The sequence below is a fragment of the Petaurus breviceps genome, unplaced genomic scaffold (genome assembly GCF_028583685.1).
Source record: "Petaurus breviceps papuanus isolate PSGF00001 unplaced genomic scaffold, PetGlider_PUasm1.0 91041, whole genome shotgun sequence".
Taxonomy (NCBI): domain Eukaryota; kingdom Metazoa; phylum Chordata; class Mammalia; order Diprotodontia; family Petauridae; genus Petaurus; species Petaurus breviceps.
In genome coordinates this window covers 28,997,898-29,013,416 of record NW_027187400.1, presented here as the reverse complement: position 1 = coordinate 29,013,416, position 15,519 = coordinate 28,997,898, and the positions used below count along the sequence as shown (strand labels likewise).

At 45.1% G+C, this 15,519-nt stretch overlaps 1 protein-coding gene across 5 annotated transcripts in view; it reads right to left on the bottom strand.

The window, feature by feature from the left end:
* PLEKHG5 (pleckstrin homology and RhoGEF domain containing G5) overlaps window positions 1-15,519 on the bottom strand; it is a 115,127-nt gene that overhangs the window by 18,963 nt on the left and 80,645 nt on the right. For all 5 annotated transcript variants that reach the window (XM_069079372.1, XM_069079374.1, XM_069079376.1 and 2 more), the window contains 5 exons: window positions 5,865-5,994; window positions 2,402-2,504; window positions 1,533-1,593; window positions 843-934; window positions 146-282 (listed from right to left, as the gene is read on the bottom strand). In XM_069079372.1, coding sequence (XP_068935473.1) covers window positions 146-282; window positions 843-934; window positions 1,533-1,593; window positions 2,402-2,504; window positions 5,865-5,994 — 523 coding nt within the window. The remainder of the gene's footprint in view (window positions 1-145; window positions 283-842; window positions 935-1,532; window positions 1,594-2,401; window positions 2,505-5,864; window positions 5,995-15,519) is intronic.

Here is a 15,519-nt window from a genome sequence, read left to right as displayed (position 1 = left end):
CTCCCCTTGTCCTTCTCTCTGCTTCCCCATCTCCTTATTCCTCAAACCCTCAGGAAGGAGAGAGAAGATTAGAATGGGCCCAACTGCCAGCCAACCAAAGCCTCCCCCCACAAAGCCCCACCCCACAGTCAAGCCCTCTGCTCACCTTTGACCCTCAGGTAGTGACCCCCAAACCTGTAGGCCTCAAAATGGAGGGAGAGGGGTGTATTGGACTGGTCTAGGTAGATATCCACTTTGTTGAGCTCAATGCCCTTTCTCTCAAACACGGGCAGCAACACTTCCCTGCCACAAAAGAACCGTCATATCATTGACCCTGACCTCAATGCCCAATGCCCCACCTCCAGTCCTGAATCCCAAACCCATACCTCCCCCCAGTCCCAATTCAACAGGTTCAAAGGCCACAGGATTGTAGACTCAGAACTGGAAAGAAAGCTATCCAATCCAGCCCACCCCTGATTTTATAGATGAGCAAAGACAGCTGAAGTATCTTGCCTAGGGTCACAAAGACAGTAAGCTTAAGAGGTGGGATTTGAAACCAGGTCCCCTGCCTCTAGAGCCAGGACCCTTTTATGGTGCCATGATACCACAGCCCACAGCCATCATGGAGCGGAGCACTGCCCTTGAAGCTGAGCGGCACTCAAAGCCCTTTTCATGTGACATGCTCCCAGTCCAACTCAGTCCTTCCCTCCCTACCCCCTACCACCATTTCTGTAGCTCCAGCATCTAACCCAGTGGAGACTACAAAACTGAACAGAACGAGGAAAGAGCCAGGGTCACAAAGATGACCATTCAAGCACCTAGTGGCAGCCTCCCAGACACAGAAGGCCACATCAGGGCCCTACCCTAAAGATTTCTTCTTCATTGCAGGGACAATCTCTGTCTCAATGTCCACATTCAGGTCGAATTTCAGGGTGAAGCACTCCTTGCTGGGGTCCTAGCAAGGAAAACACAGAGTTAGACAACACCCTGAAAAAATTCTTGAGCCTGGGAGGGGGAGCTGGCTTGTGAATTGCATGGGGAGAAGAACCTTGTCCTGGATAGTACAAGATTTCTAGCTGCTGAAGGACCTGAAGTTGCTATGTGGTCAATGGCCACTGGGGGGCGAAAGAAAGGTCTAATGCATCATGGCTCCAACAGCCAAAGGCAGTGAGTGGGGAGAGGCAGGGAAGGAGATTAATTTCTAGACAGTGCTGTTGGCATTTCCCCACCCTGCGGCATAGCCCTGATAGCCTCACCCTCATTATGACTCTACACGGAGTCATTCATGCCAAATCTCACCTCCCCAACCCATCCTCCCTTCCCACATCTATACCCCAGGCACAGCAGAGACAGACCCTGCATCAGCCTGGGACCAGATGCATTCCCCTGACAGGCTGGAAGAAAAGGGGGAAAGGGAGCACATGCTTATGAATGTATGGACAAGTGGGTGTGGGGGATTCCCAGGCTGCAGGATTGCAGCAAAGGGCTATGGCCCCCCGAGGAGGGAGCATGCACCCATTCTGATGCCCTGGCCTCTAAGAGAGGCTCCTCACATCTGTGTGCCTCCTCCGAGCTTTCTTCTTCGCCAGCTTCAGACCCGAACCCTTCCGCTCCCTGTGGGGCAGCAAACGGGGTAAGGGCAGAGGTCAGGCAGGAAGGCTCTCCCAATAGGTCTGGGGAGTTAGGGGAGGAAGGAACAGCCCCAGAGTCCTAGACGGAGAGGTTGGGACCCTGAAAACTCCCTTGCTGTTCCATCCACCCCTCCAAGTGCCCAGGACTGGTGAGAGCAAAACCAGGTGCTGGCTTGAGTGGTAGGGACACCCTCTAGTGGCTAATGGAGGAATCACATCTAGCTTAAAGGACACATCCCAACATCACTGGATTTGGAGCTGGAAGGTGGATCTTATTTGAAGACCCTCATTTACAGATGAGAAGACTGAGACCCAGAGCATAGAGGTGATTCACCTAATGGTTGCACAGGTCATGAGTTCTGTCGGACATGTGCCTTTTGGGTAGATTTTTTTTTCTCATATATAAAAAGAGGGGCTCTGGGCCCCTTCTGGTCTAAAATCTTGGTGAGCAACAAATCTGGAATTCCAACCCAGGACTGCTTCCCTTGGTTCACACTTCTTATTCTTGGCTGGCTGAGTAATTCCATGAAAGAGACTAGGGACTGGGAGAGCTGTCCCCTCCTCCCCTTTTTCCCTCGTCCCCCACTCTCCCAGGTCAGAAGAGATTACATCAGGGTCAGTCTCCTCCAAAAGCCATCAAGCATTTTCCCTGGGGCCCAGAGAAGAAACCTGCCCCATGAACCTTAGAGGCAGAATCAGCAGCTGAGGTCAGTGTTCCTGGAATCTAGTCTTCTGGCTAGGCCTAGGGAGGTTGTCCCACCCTCCCTCAGCCCCCACTGTCCCAGGCCTACCCTTTACTGTCCATTAACCCTTCATCATCCTCTTCCAGGTCGGAGGCTGGACTGGTTCGGGGTGGACATGACCTTGTGGAGACATTCCGGGCCAGGACAGAGCCTGAGGAAGCAAAGGTAGGAGAAATAGGAAAAGGTGAAGTCCTCCCTTTCCACCTTGGTCACAGGTGGCTGAATGTTTGTGGCTAATCTTGGGACCCCTGAGTCTTACCCCATAATAATTATAATCTCACATTGGGGTGACTGGGTGGTGCACCGGCCTTGAAGTCAGGAGGGCATGAGTTCAAATTTGGACTCACACACTTAACACTTACTAGTCATGTGACCTTGGGCAAGTCACTTAATGCCAATTATCCTTGCCTTCCCAGCTCCAAAAAGCAAAAATTTTTTTAATCTCACATCTCCTATTTTCTTACTTAATAATATTTTATTTTTTCCAACTACATGTAGATAATTTTCAACATTCACTTTTATAAGATTTTGAGTTCCAGATTTTTCTCCCTCCCTCCCTTCCTCTCCTCCTCCCCAAGACAGCAAGCAATTTGATACAGGCTATACATGTACAATCATGTTAAACATATTTCCACATGCCATGTTTTGAAAAAAGAATCAAAACAAGACGAGAGAACTATGAGAAAGAAAAATAAAAGATAGCAAGAGAAAATAGTCTGCTTCAGTCTGCAGTCAGACTTCACCGTTCTTTCTCTGGATGTGGACAGCATTTTTCATCATGAGTCTTCTGGAATTGTCTTGGATCACTGTATTACTGAGAAGAATAGCTGACATTTTCCAAGTGCTTTGAAGTTCACAAAGTACATTATCTCATCATATCCTCACAACTGAGAGAGGACAGATATTATTATTTCCCACAATTTACAGATGAGGAAACTTGCCCAGGGCCACACAGCCGCTAAGTGTCTGAGATAGGATTTGAACCCATGTCACCCTGACTCCAGGTCCGGCACTTTATCATCATAGCTAACATTTATCTAGCACCAACTACGTACCAGCTAATGTGCTAAGTGCACTATGATTTCAATCTCATTTGATCTTCATGATGACCCTAAGAATATTGTTGTGCCCATTTTACAGATGAGAAAACTGAGGCAAACAAACGTTAAGTAACTTGCCCAGGGTCACCTAGCTAGTAAAATGTCTGTGGCTGGATTTGAACTCAGGTTGTCCTGGCTCCCAGGCCTCTCAGACAAGATGCCCTTGTGTTCACAAACTCAGCCATGAATGGGCAATAAGGGTGGCACTGACTTTTGGGTGCTTACTGAAAAAAAGCCTTGGGTTCTTGCTCCAGATCTGCTCCTAATTCTCTCTACAACACACCAGGAAAGTGGTCACTCAACCTTTGCTGAGGCCTCCATCGAAGGGGAAGGTGCTGCCCAGGCCTCTTTTTTCTACAATATTAACAGGAAGTTTTTCTTTTATTCAACTTCCAAAGGATCCTAGGATTATTGATTTGGAGCAGGAAAGTCCAACCTCCTCATTACACAGAGGAAGAAACAGTCAGGAAGATAGGTGCGCTTGTCCATCAAAGAGATTTGGGCAGGATCTGAACCCAGGTCCTCTGAGTCCAGAACCAGCGTTCTGTCCCATGCAGCTCCTCTCTGTTCACTCCTCCTGATCCTGACCGGGAGGTCAAGGAAAACAAGTCTTCCACATGCTAGTTCTTCAAATACACAAGGACAGCTGTCGTGTCCCCCACATCCACTCTTACGGAAGTCTCCTTTCTTCTAGACATCCCCAGTTCTTCCTCGTGTCCTGACAGAACATAGATCCCAGGCCTTTCTCATCCTGGGTGCCCTCCTTGGGATGTTCTCTGGTTTATCCTTTATCTTTCTAAAATATGCTGTCCAGTTTTCAGATGAAGTAATCAACACTCTCTCTAGTCATATAAAAAAAAATACTCTTATTCTCCATTGATTAGAGAAATGAAAAGTAAAATTACTCTGCGGTATCACCTTACAGCTCTCAGATTGGCTAATATGAGAGAAAAGGAAAATGACAAATATTGTCGGAGAAGTGGAAAATTGGAACTAATGCATTGTTGGTGGAGTTGCAAACTAATCCAACCATTCTGGAGAACAATTTGAAACTATGTCTAAAGGATTATAAAACTGTGTATACCCTTTGTCAAAGCAATAGCACTACTAGGTCTGTACACAAAAGAGATTTTTAAAAAGGAGAAAAACCTACATATACAAAATATTTATAGCAGTTCTTTTTGTGGTGGCAAAGAATTTGAAACTGAGGGGATACCCATCAACGGGGAAATGGCTGAACAAGTTGTGATATATGATTGTAATGGAATATTATTGTGCTATAAAAAGTGAGACAGGATGCTCTCAGAAAAACTTGGAAAGACTTACATGAACTGATGCAAAGTGAAATGAGTAGGACCAGGATATTGTACTCAGTAACAGCAATACTGTACAATGCTCAACTGTGAATGACTTAGATATTCTCAGCAAAACAATTATCCAAGTTAATTCCAAAAGACTCATCATGAGAAATGCTATCTACCTCCAGAGAAAGAACTGATTGTTTCCGAATGCAGAATAAAGCATACTTTTTTTAAATGTCTTTCTTTTTATTTTTTTAATCTGTGTTCTTTCATAACATGACTAATCTGGAAATATGTTTTGCATGACTGCACATGTATAATCTATATCAAATTGTTTGCTTTCTTAATAAGGGGGAGGGAAGGAGAAAATTTGAAACTCAAAATTTTTTTAAATGTTAAAATTTGTTTTTACATGTAATTGTAAAAAAATAAAATATTAAGAAATATTTTTTTAAATGTGCTGTCCAAACCAGAAGAATTCCATTTCTCCTTGGCTCACCTGGAACAAGGTCAGAGTTTAGAAAATTGTATGACTCAAAGGAAAGAGCCTTACCTGTGACCTAATCCAAGTTACTCATTTTACAAATTGGGAAAATGAGGCCCATTTAGGAGAAGTGACCTGTCCACAACTGTCCAAGGATTAAGTAACACATCATAGGGTCATAGATTTTTGTGCTGGAATAGACCTCTAGGCCAATGAATCCATCCCTTTTATAAGGAAGCTGGGCCCAGAAAAAGTAAGTGATTTGCCCAGAGTCAGGCAGCTAGGAAGACTCCAATTCCCATTATCTAATCACTACTCCAAGATACTTCAAACCCAGGTCCCGAGATAGCCCCAGGCTGAGGCCTAACACACCACTGCTTCAAACCCTCAGCAGCTGACTTCTGGTCAGTCCTGGACAGTCCAACACCATGACCCACTACTGCAGGCTCTTCAGATGTCGAATCCTTCCCAGGAACAGTGTAAGGGGAGGACCCAAGTAAGAAGAAGCCCTCAATTAGAAGGAGTAGGTCCTCTGACTTGATGGCTGACTTGACGCCAGCCAGCCATGAGAGTGTACACCCCAGGAAGCCCACTATCCCATCCCTCAAGTCCCGGGCCCAGCTCACCTTGGGGGGGCAGGTCGAAGCGGATGTGCCCATCAAAGTGCATGGTGCTATGAAACTTGCCGTCACACACCTCGCACAGGTTGAGGGGCCCACGTCGGTGGAGCTGCTGACAGTCTGCGTGGTGGCATACCTGGGGGTGAGAAGTACAGGCCTCAGAGAGAGGCAGAGGGCCTCTGCCCAGACCTCTGTCCATCACAGAGTGTCAAAGGTAGAAGGTCTTCCCTCAGTGACTGTGCAATCTGTTCCATTCCTAAATCAGAATCCGCTCAATAACCTATCCAGCAAGTGGGCTTCCAGCCTCCTGGAGGCCACCAATGGAGGGGAGCCTCCGCCCACCCCAGGCATCCCACTCTCCTTTGGGACAGCTCAGTTAGGAAGTTTTTCCTAAAAAAAAAAAAAAAAAGCCTATATTTGCCCTGCTGCTAAGGGCCTCCAGGGTGGAGCATGATCCCTCCAATCCCTCTTCCCTTCCAAACTACTTCAAATACTTGAAGGAAGACACATTCTCTAGTTCCTCTGAGTCATCTCTCCAGGTTCACCTACTATGATTAACCAGGCAAATGGTGGGCAGCCTGGCCCCAGGTGCAGAAAGTGAGAGTGTGGAGGATAGAATTCCCTTCTAGCCAATCATTATTTAGCAGGTACTGGGAGAGACACAAAGTTTAGGTAAGACACAGTCCTTACCTTTGGATAGTTTACAGTCTGGCAAGAAGATAAAACCCAGAGATGATTATAATGTGAAATAATATATGGTAAAAATGGGAGAAGTACAGTGTGGTTCCTCACAGGAGACTCCTGAGCAATGGAATAACAGAGAGAACACCAAAGCTGGTGTCCTCCATCTGCCATTATAAGACAACCTCTCTGGGTCTCATTTTCCTATCTGATCATTAAATGAAGGCTTAGGTGACCTTAGGGTCCCTTCCGGTTCTAATAACTACCTAGCATTTCCATAGTGTTTTAAATTTTCCAAAGCATGTTACATGTTATCTCATTTGATCCCCACAACAACCCTGAAAGGAAGTGTTGTTATTCTCCCCATTCTACAGATGGGGAAACTGAGGCAGACTGCAATTCAGTGATCTTCAGTGCCTATAGTCTCACAGACTTGATTCAAACTCAGGTCTTTCTGAATCTATCTACCATGCCACCTGGCTGCTCTAGACGGATGATCCCCCAGATTCTCAGCATCTTCTGCCTAGCTTATTAAAAGTAGTCGGTTGACTGGTCTTTCTGTCTCAAGTCTACATTGGCTGCCAAAGTGATCCTCCTAAAGTGTAGGCCTGACTATGTCATCCCCCAATTTAATCAACTTCAGTGTTCCCCTATTGCCTTCTGGTTCAAATATAATATCCTCTGGTTGGCTTTTTTGGAGCAGGGAGGGGAAAAGAGGGTTAAGCAACTTGTCCAAGGTCAAACAGCTAGTAAGTGTCCAAAAGCCACATTTGAACTCAGGTCTTCCTGACTCCTGACTCCACCTAGTTGCCCCCTCTGTTTGACTTTAAAAGCTCTTCATAACATGGCCCCTTCCTCCCTTTCCAGTTTTCTTATGTTTTACTCCTCCATGCAATATTTAATCCAGTGATACTGGCCTGGCCATTTCTCTCATTTTCCTATCTTTCTATTGGCCTATCCCTAGGCCTTCAGTTCTCTCTATCCCTCCTGGTTCCTTCAAGTCTCAGTTAAGGGCCCACTTGCTGCCAGAAGTCTTTCCCAGTTCCTAGAATCTTCCCAGGGATTATTTCCTATTTATCTCCTATCTCTTGTACATACAGTAGTCTGTAGGCAAGTTATCTTCTCCATTAGAATGAGAGCTCCTTGAGGGCAGGGACCCTTTCTCCAGCACTGCTGGAATTCAGACTCTTGGAGACCCCATTTGGGGTTTTCTTGGCAAAGATACTGGAGTGGTTTGTCATTTCCTTCTCCCATTTACAGATGAGAAAACTGCAGCAAACAGGATGAAATGACTTGCCCAGGGTCACTGTGATTAAGGTCAGATTTTAACTCAGGTCCTCCTGACTCCAAGCCCAGCATTCTATTCACCTAGCTGCCCCATACTTATCACAGTGAGCTCTTAATAAACACTTATCCACTTGACTTCTAGGTGAAAGACCAATGGCTACAACCCTCTCTTCTTTCCTCCAGCCTTCCACCCCAACCTACTTCCCTTCCCTCTCATTAGAGCACCTGGCCTCTTATTTTATTGAGAAAAGAGGGGAGAGCTCCCATTTCTCCCTTCTCTTTATCTCAAAGGCCCTTCATCATCCCATGAGTTCTCTCCCTGACCAACACCCCTGCTTGTATCCTCCAGCTTCCACCCTCTCTTCCTTCACCAGCAGACTGTCCCTAAAATCATCCCCCCTCTTCTCTAATCTTCAGTCTTTCCTAATCTACAGGGTCCTACCCCAAGCCCACAAACACACCCGCCCCTCTGCCAGCCTAAGATAAAGAAACAGTCACAACAGAAACACTCACAGATTCAATCAGCTTCTTCTTTCTTGTCCTACATCTCCTCTCCCTTTCCCAGCCAAACTCCAAGAAAAAACTGGCTATAATCAGAAGCTTGCACTTCCTCCTTGGGCTCTTAACCCCTTGCAATCTGGCCTCAGACCTCATCCCTCAACAGAAAAACTGGTCTCTGATTAACAATGCCTTAATTGCCAAATCAGATGGTCTTTTCTCGGGCCTTAGAGCATTTGTCCTAGAATCAGAGACTTTTAGTAGTTGTTTGGTGGTATCTAACCCCTATCATGACCCAGGTTGGAGTTTTCTTGGCAGAGAGACTAGAGTGGTCTGCTGTTTCCTTCTTCAGCCCATTTTACAGATGAGGAAACTGAGGCAAACAGGGTGAAGTGACACCGTTTCACATAGCTAGTAAGTATCTGAGGCCAGACTGGAACTCCAGAAGATGAGTTTTCCTGACTTCAGGGCTGGCACTTTATCTCAAGTCAGGAAGACCTGAGTTCAAATCCAACCTCAGATACTAGCTAGGTGACCCCTGGGCAAGTCATTTAACCTCTATTTTTCTCAGTTTTCTCATCTATAAAATGGGGATAATGATAGCACCTTCCTCCCAGAGTTGTTTGGAGGATCCAATGAGGTAACAAAGCCCTTAGCACAATGCCTGCTGCAGAATGGGCACTCGAGAAATGCCAGCTATTATTATGATCCTCCAGGACACTGTTGACCACCCCTGCCCCCTTGGTTAGCCTCCTGTCTGGCCACTCCTCGGTCACCTGTGTTTATCCAAAATTCATGTGTCACCATAATTTCAGGTCTATCCCAGACCTCATTTCTGGGCCCTCTTCTCTCTGTGACCCAGTCAGCTACCAGAGGATCCATTAGCCGCTCTACAACCTTGCTCTCTGGTTGTGGTCTCCCTCCTGAACTCCAATCTCACATCACCAATTACCTGTTCAGTGGACATTTCATACAGGATGTTCCACAGACATCTCACCCAATGTATCCCAAACAGAAGCCAATGTATTTTCCCCCAAACCATCCCTCTTTTGAATTTCCCAATGTTTATGAAGGGTCCTACCATCCTCCCGGTCACTCTGGGTTCACAGTCATTCAATCGATAGACTCATCCTATACCTCACTCCCCCATCCCCATTTAGTTGCTAAGTTTTATCAGTTCTCCCTCCCACACAAGGCTACCACCCTAGCTTATGCTCTCCTTCCCCCTCACCTGGAATATTTCCACAATTATATGAGAGGTCTCACTACATCTAGTCATACCCCCTCAGATCCACCCATTAGAATGTAAGCTCCTTGAGGGCAGGGATTATCTTTGGCCTCTTTTTTTATCTCCAGCATTTAGTACCAGTGCTTGGCACATGGAGTGCACTTAAAATTGCTGGTTGGATTGATCCATCCTTCCAAAGTGAGACTTCTAAAGTCTAGGTGTGATCACATCGATCCCCTCCTCTAGAAGGACCAGTGGCTTCCTGCTACCTCCAAGATCAAATACAACCAGCTCCCTCTCCCTCCTATAGGGCACTGAAAGAAATAAGAAATCGTGCTCAGTCAACCTCCCCAGCTGTATTATTGTACCATCATACCCCATTCTGCTTCATGGACTCTGGGTTCAAACTAAACTCTCCCCCATGCATTTCCTCATACAGGACATTCACCAAATCTCCCTTCCAAGCCTATAGTGAATGTACTTCTCCAACTCTGCCTCCCAGACTCCCTGACTCCCTTTAAAGCCTAGTTTTACCTCTGCTCCTACAAGAGGCTTTTTCTAGATTCCTACCCCCCCCATCAGTGGCTAGGCTCCCCACCCCAAAAAATGACTTTGTGTTTACTTAGGTGCCTGCATAAAATTCCTTGAGGGCAGGGTTAGTAGGTGCTTAAAAAAATGTTTGTTGATTGATTTTACAGCCAAATCGAGCAATTCAACAAGCATTAGTTAAGTACCTACTATGCTAAGCACAAGCCCTAGTTAAGTACCTACTATGTTAAGTACAGGTACTAATTAAGTACCTATTGTGTTAAGTACAACAAGCACTAGTTAAGTACCTACCATAAGCACTGGGAATACCAAGGCCAAATGTGCCCTGAAGGAATCCCATTAGCTACCTGATGATTATGCCCTGGCAGGGAGTGTGGGAGTCTTACCACCTAATCATAACTGACATTTACATATCCACCCAGGGTTTGCAAAGGTGCACAACATCTCATCTGAGTTCACAATATCCATTATTATACCCATCTTCCAATGAAGAAAATTGAGGTTCAGAAAGGTTAATTAACTTGAACATGACCAGGATGCTAATCATAATGATCTAGTTAACATCCATATGGGCAGTTGGGCTGAGTCATGGATAGAACACTGGGCCCGGAGACAAGGACCTTTACTGCCCAAGACATCTGTGTGAGCCTAGCCAAGTCACTTCACCCAGTTTGCCTCAGTTTCCTCATCTGTAAAATGAGCTGGAGAAGGAAAGGGCAAATAATTCCTGTGTCTCTGCCACGCGAACCCCAAATGGGGAAACGACTGGAACAACTCAACAACAATGTCTGCATAGCCCTTCAAGGTTCATGAAGCACCTTACACAGGTGAGGATTTTGTTGGGTAGTCACAACCTCTGGAGAGACAAATGCTTTTAAACTCATTTTACAGATGAAGAAACTGAGGCTGGGAGAACTAAAGTGATTGGCCCAGGGTTTAGGAAGTGTTAAGCAAGTTGGAGGCAAGACTGGAACACAGGCTCCCCTGCTTCCAAATCTAGAGTTCTCTGCTTCTTCTGTAAGTGTCCAAGGTGGGATTTTGAGCCTGGGTCTTCTCAACTCCAAGTATAGCATTCTGTCCACTGCACTCAACTGTCTCACTCTGCCCTCTGCCCACCAGGTTCTCTCAAGCTAGTTAAAGAGGCAATACAAACACACACACACATATGAGCCTGTACATATACATACATATATTATGTATACATTATATATACACATATATTTTATATGCTGAACCTATGTATATATACATAGACATATAGGATGTTTCTCAATAAATATGCATACATGCATATATACTCTGTATATACATGTGTGTGCGTATGTATATATACATGAAAACATATATACATATGCATATGTATATAAAACACATACCCCCTAATACATATACATATAGATATACAAAGTGTCTTAAACTTTGATAGTTTAAAAGTGCAATAAGAGTTTGAGACACTGTGTTTGTGTGTGGGTGTGAGAGAGAGAGAGAGAGAGAGAGAAAGAGTGAATAACTTACATCAGGCCCTAGCCAATGGGAATTAGAACAGTAAATAACAGCACCAAATGGACAATGTAGACAATCACTTATTTCAACACATTTATTTAACACCTACCACATGCAAGGTCCCATTAAAATAAAACCTGGTCTCTGCCCTCTAGGATCTTACATCTGGTAAGTACTAAGGGAGAAAGTGTAATGGCAAGCACAGAAGTGGTTCACACCTTGTTTCAGTCCTTTCTTATGAGCCTTGTATCAAGTGTGTTAAGAAACAGAATGTGTGAACCCCACAACTTGTGAACCCTAAAACTGATGAACTCCTGCAACAGGAAGGGGAGGAGCTAATGACCACATATAAGGAGGATTTCCAGGCTAGAGACAGCAGAACTGAGAAGAGGACTCTTGTGGTGGCAGAGTCAAGAAGGAGAAAACTTGTGGTATCCGGGCACTCTGTCTGTGTTGATTTTTGTTTGCGATACTTTGTACAGAAGCCTGGGACCTTACTGGAAGCCCTGAAAGAGGATTTTCTGGTTGTCTGTTTACAGAAGTCCTGGAGGAGGCTTTTGGAGGTCCTGGGACTTTACTGAGATTTGTACTGACCTCTTGGACCTTGTTTGTGGGTGTGTGTTGATTTCTATGTTGATGATTTGTACTGACCCCCTTGTTTGTGGGTCTGTTTTGATTTTTATGTTGATGATTTGTGCTGAGTTCTCAGACCTTGTTGGTGGGTCTGAGTCGATTTCACAGGCAGATATTGAATTGATGATGGTGCCAGCAATGTGAATGAATCTTATTGTGGCTCTGTCAAGCTTTGTCTTCCCAGAAACAAGAACTGTGAAGGACTTGGGGTGGACTGAACACTGTGAGCTTCAATATGGAATGGGAACTGGATGAAGAACTGGACAAGGAGCTGGGAGCTGCCTGCCTTTGAACCCAGGGGAGAGTTGGAGCTGGGACCTTGGAAATTGAGAGCCAGCCTCAAGTCAAGCTGAAAGAAGACTTTACTCGGATACTGTATACTGACTGAGAAGATTATGATTTACTGTGACCTAGGGGGTGGAGAACTTTGACTTTTGTACTTTGTGATTGAATTAAGGATTTTGTGATTGACTAAATGAATATGCTTTGTTTAAAACTATGTGACCACTTTGGTGAAAACTATGTGGCCATTTTAGTGATAAGTTCTTGAGTTATGACATGGTGAATGCTGTATTTTGATTTTCTGTGATAAGTTGTAACATTTTGAATGCCTTACTTTGATTTTCTGTAAATGTTTTGCTCTGATTTGTTATTGAACAAATAGAGAGCTCACTATACTATATAATTAGAACCTTGAAAGCTGTTCACAGCAGCAGTCCTCTGGAAAGCTGCTCGTGCCTGGCTTTACAGGGACAGGAAAGGTAAGATCAGAAGGATCTAAGGAAGTAGGCCTTGAAGCCTGGAGCAGGCTGTGGGCAAGGAGACAGGGAGACCATCATTATTCATTGTCCTGTATTCAGCAGGGGTCTGCTTGTGAAGAAATCCTCCCAAGGCAGGAGGGAGGAAGGAAGAAAGAATACAGAAGGGTGAACTCCAGGTGACCCTGCCTGGCCTCTTCCCTCCTCTCTCTAAAGGCCAGAGCCCAGAATGCTGGACACCCAGCAATACCAGTGACCGAGCCTTAAGAAAATCTGTTGAGGCCCCACCCTGGGAGGTAGTGGGCACTGGGCAACAGAGAGTCTGTCCAGAACCAGAAAGACCTAGGGTCAAGTCCTTCCGGACTCCAGGTAACCACTGAATCTCTCATTATTCCAGGAAACCTACTACGACTCAGGTGTAGATCTGCATTGTTAGAGGGTGTTTCTCCATTGGAGGAGCTCCCTACACCAAGAATATCTTAGAGACAGGCATCTTCCCTCAAGGAAAAAAAATGCCTGTGTGTGCCCATACATTTTGTCCCAAAAGTCTTAGTTCAGTTTTAAGCTTGCCTACTACGGTTTTCAAGGTTCACTTCCTCTCAGAGGCCTTTCTTGGGGACTCTTCTGCTCTCCCCTTTTTTCTTCCTCCCTTAGTATTTACCAGACCACAAGGCCCTAGAGGGCAGGGACCATGTTTTATTGTAATGGGACCCTGCATGGGGTAGGTGCTTAATAAATATTTGTCTAAATAAATGACCCCATCCATTTGGTGCTATATTCATTGGTCTAATTTCCATTGACCAGGGTCTCACAATTTAAGTTTATACTTTATAGAAATAAATATACACATACACACAGAAGTGTGTATGTATATATCACAGAAAGTAAGAGCTGTACAAAGAACCAGACTCTCAAATTCAAGGCCTTTCCCACTGCAGACTGCAGACCCCAAATTCAGACTCGGAGAATGGGACCATCTAATGGAACCAATCTAATCCAGTCCATAAACAAGTATTTGTAAATTCATGTGCCCTGCTCAGGACATAGATACAATTAAGGAAGCATTCCCCACTGGCAAGAGGGATACATTCCAAGCAGCAGCTGTGGAAAGCAGCCCCAGGGGCCTTGCTAATGGAGGGGCCCTAAGGTTAGGAGGTAGGGGGATGGGACACTGAGAGACAAGTCTCTCTACTCTCAGTCAAGGGTTCTTCCTACCAAATCAACAATTGTTTAAAATGCCATTTTTCAGGGGCAGCCAGGTGGCTCAGCAAGTAAGAGCACCGGCTCCAGTGTCGGGATGACCTGGATCAAATCAGGGCTCACATACTCAGCACCACACCCAGAAATACTGGCCGTGTAACCTTGAGCAAGTTACTTAACCCCAATTGCTTACAAAAAAAAATGCCATTTTTCATGTTGCTTTTCAGGGAAAATAATTCATTAATAAGTATTTATTAAACACCTACTATGAGAAAAAAACACTTTACTGGGCACTGGGGATAAAAAAATAAAAATAAGACTGTCCCTGTCCTCAGGGAGCATACATTTTACTTACTTCTGCATACACTACTATAAACAACTGTAATCCCAAGTGACATCTCTCTCTATCCTCCCCGATCCCAACCCAAATCTTACACCCTAGCTTAGGCCTAAGAAGGCAAGAGACACCCCCCACCCCCCGGCAAGTTGTAAAGTTCTTATGAAGGGCTCCTGGCATAGGAAGATGGAGGACACACATTCTTAACCTGAAGGTCTGTGACCTTGCTTTTTTAAATATTTTGATAACTGCATTTCAGTATAATTGGTTTCATCAATAGTTCTGTGTGTTTTCTTTTATCCATTTAAAAACATAATTCTCTGTGGAAATATGTTTAATATGATTGTACATGTATAGCCTATATCAGATTGCTTGCTATCTTGGGGAGGGGGAGGGGAGTGAGAAAAAATTTGGAACTCAAAATCTTATAGAAGTGAATGCTGAAAACTAAATAAACATTTAAAAAAACATAATTCTCAGAAAAGACACATACACTTCATCAGATTGATCTACAATGCACAAAAAAGGGTTAAGAACGCCTGCTGGAGAGCTCTGGGGGTAAGGTCAGGGAATGCTGGGAGAAGGCCATTTACCAAAACCCAAACTCTTGGGTGGAAACTCTTGATTTCACAAAGTAGAAGCCAAGTTTTCTCCCCAGACTACAGAGAACCAGGGGTCACTGAACTCTGAATGGCATCAGTCCCCTGCTAGGGGTCAGAAGGAGTGCACATCTGGGCACAGCTGCTCTGAGGCCAAGGCAGACAAGGCTGGCAAGGAGGAGGGTGTCTAGTGGGTATCACCTGCCACACACACAATAGTCTTGGCTGTTTGCTTGTGCTTGGAGACCTCTGAGCCCCAGAATGAGGTGGGGGGGGGGAATGGAGAGGGGAGAGCAGCACAGGCAGAAGCCAACTGAACTTCTGTCCCTGACCCTAGAAGAGCCACCAAGCCTCAGTAAGTGGAACAACCAAGAGAAACAATAGGGGG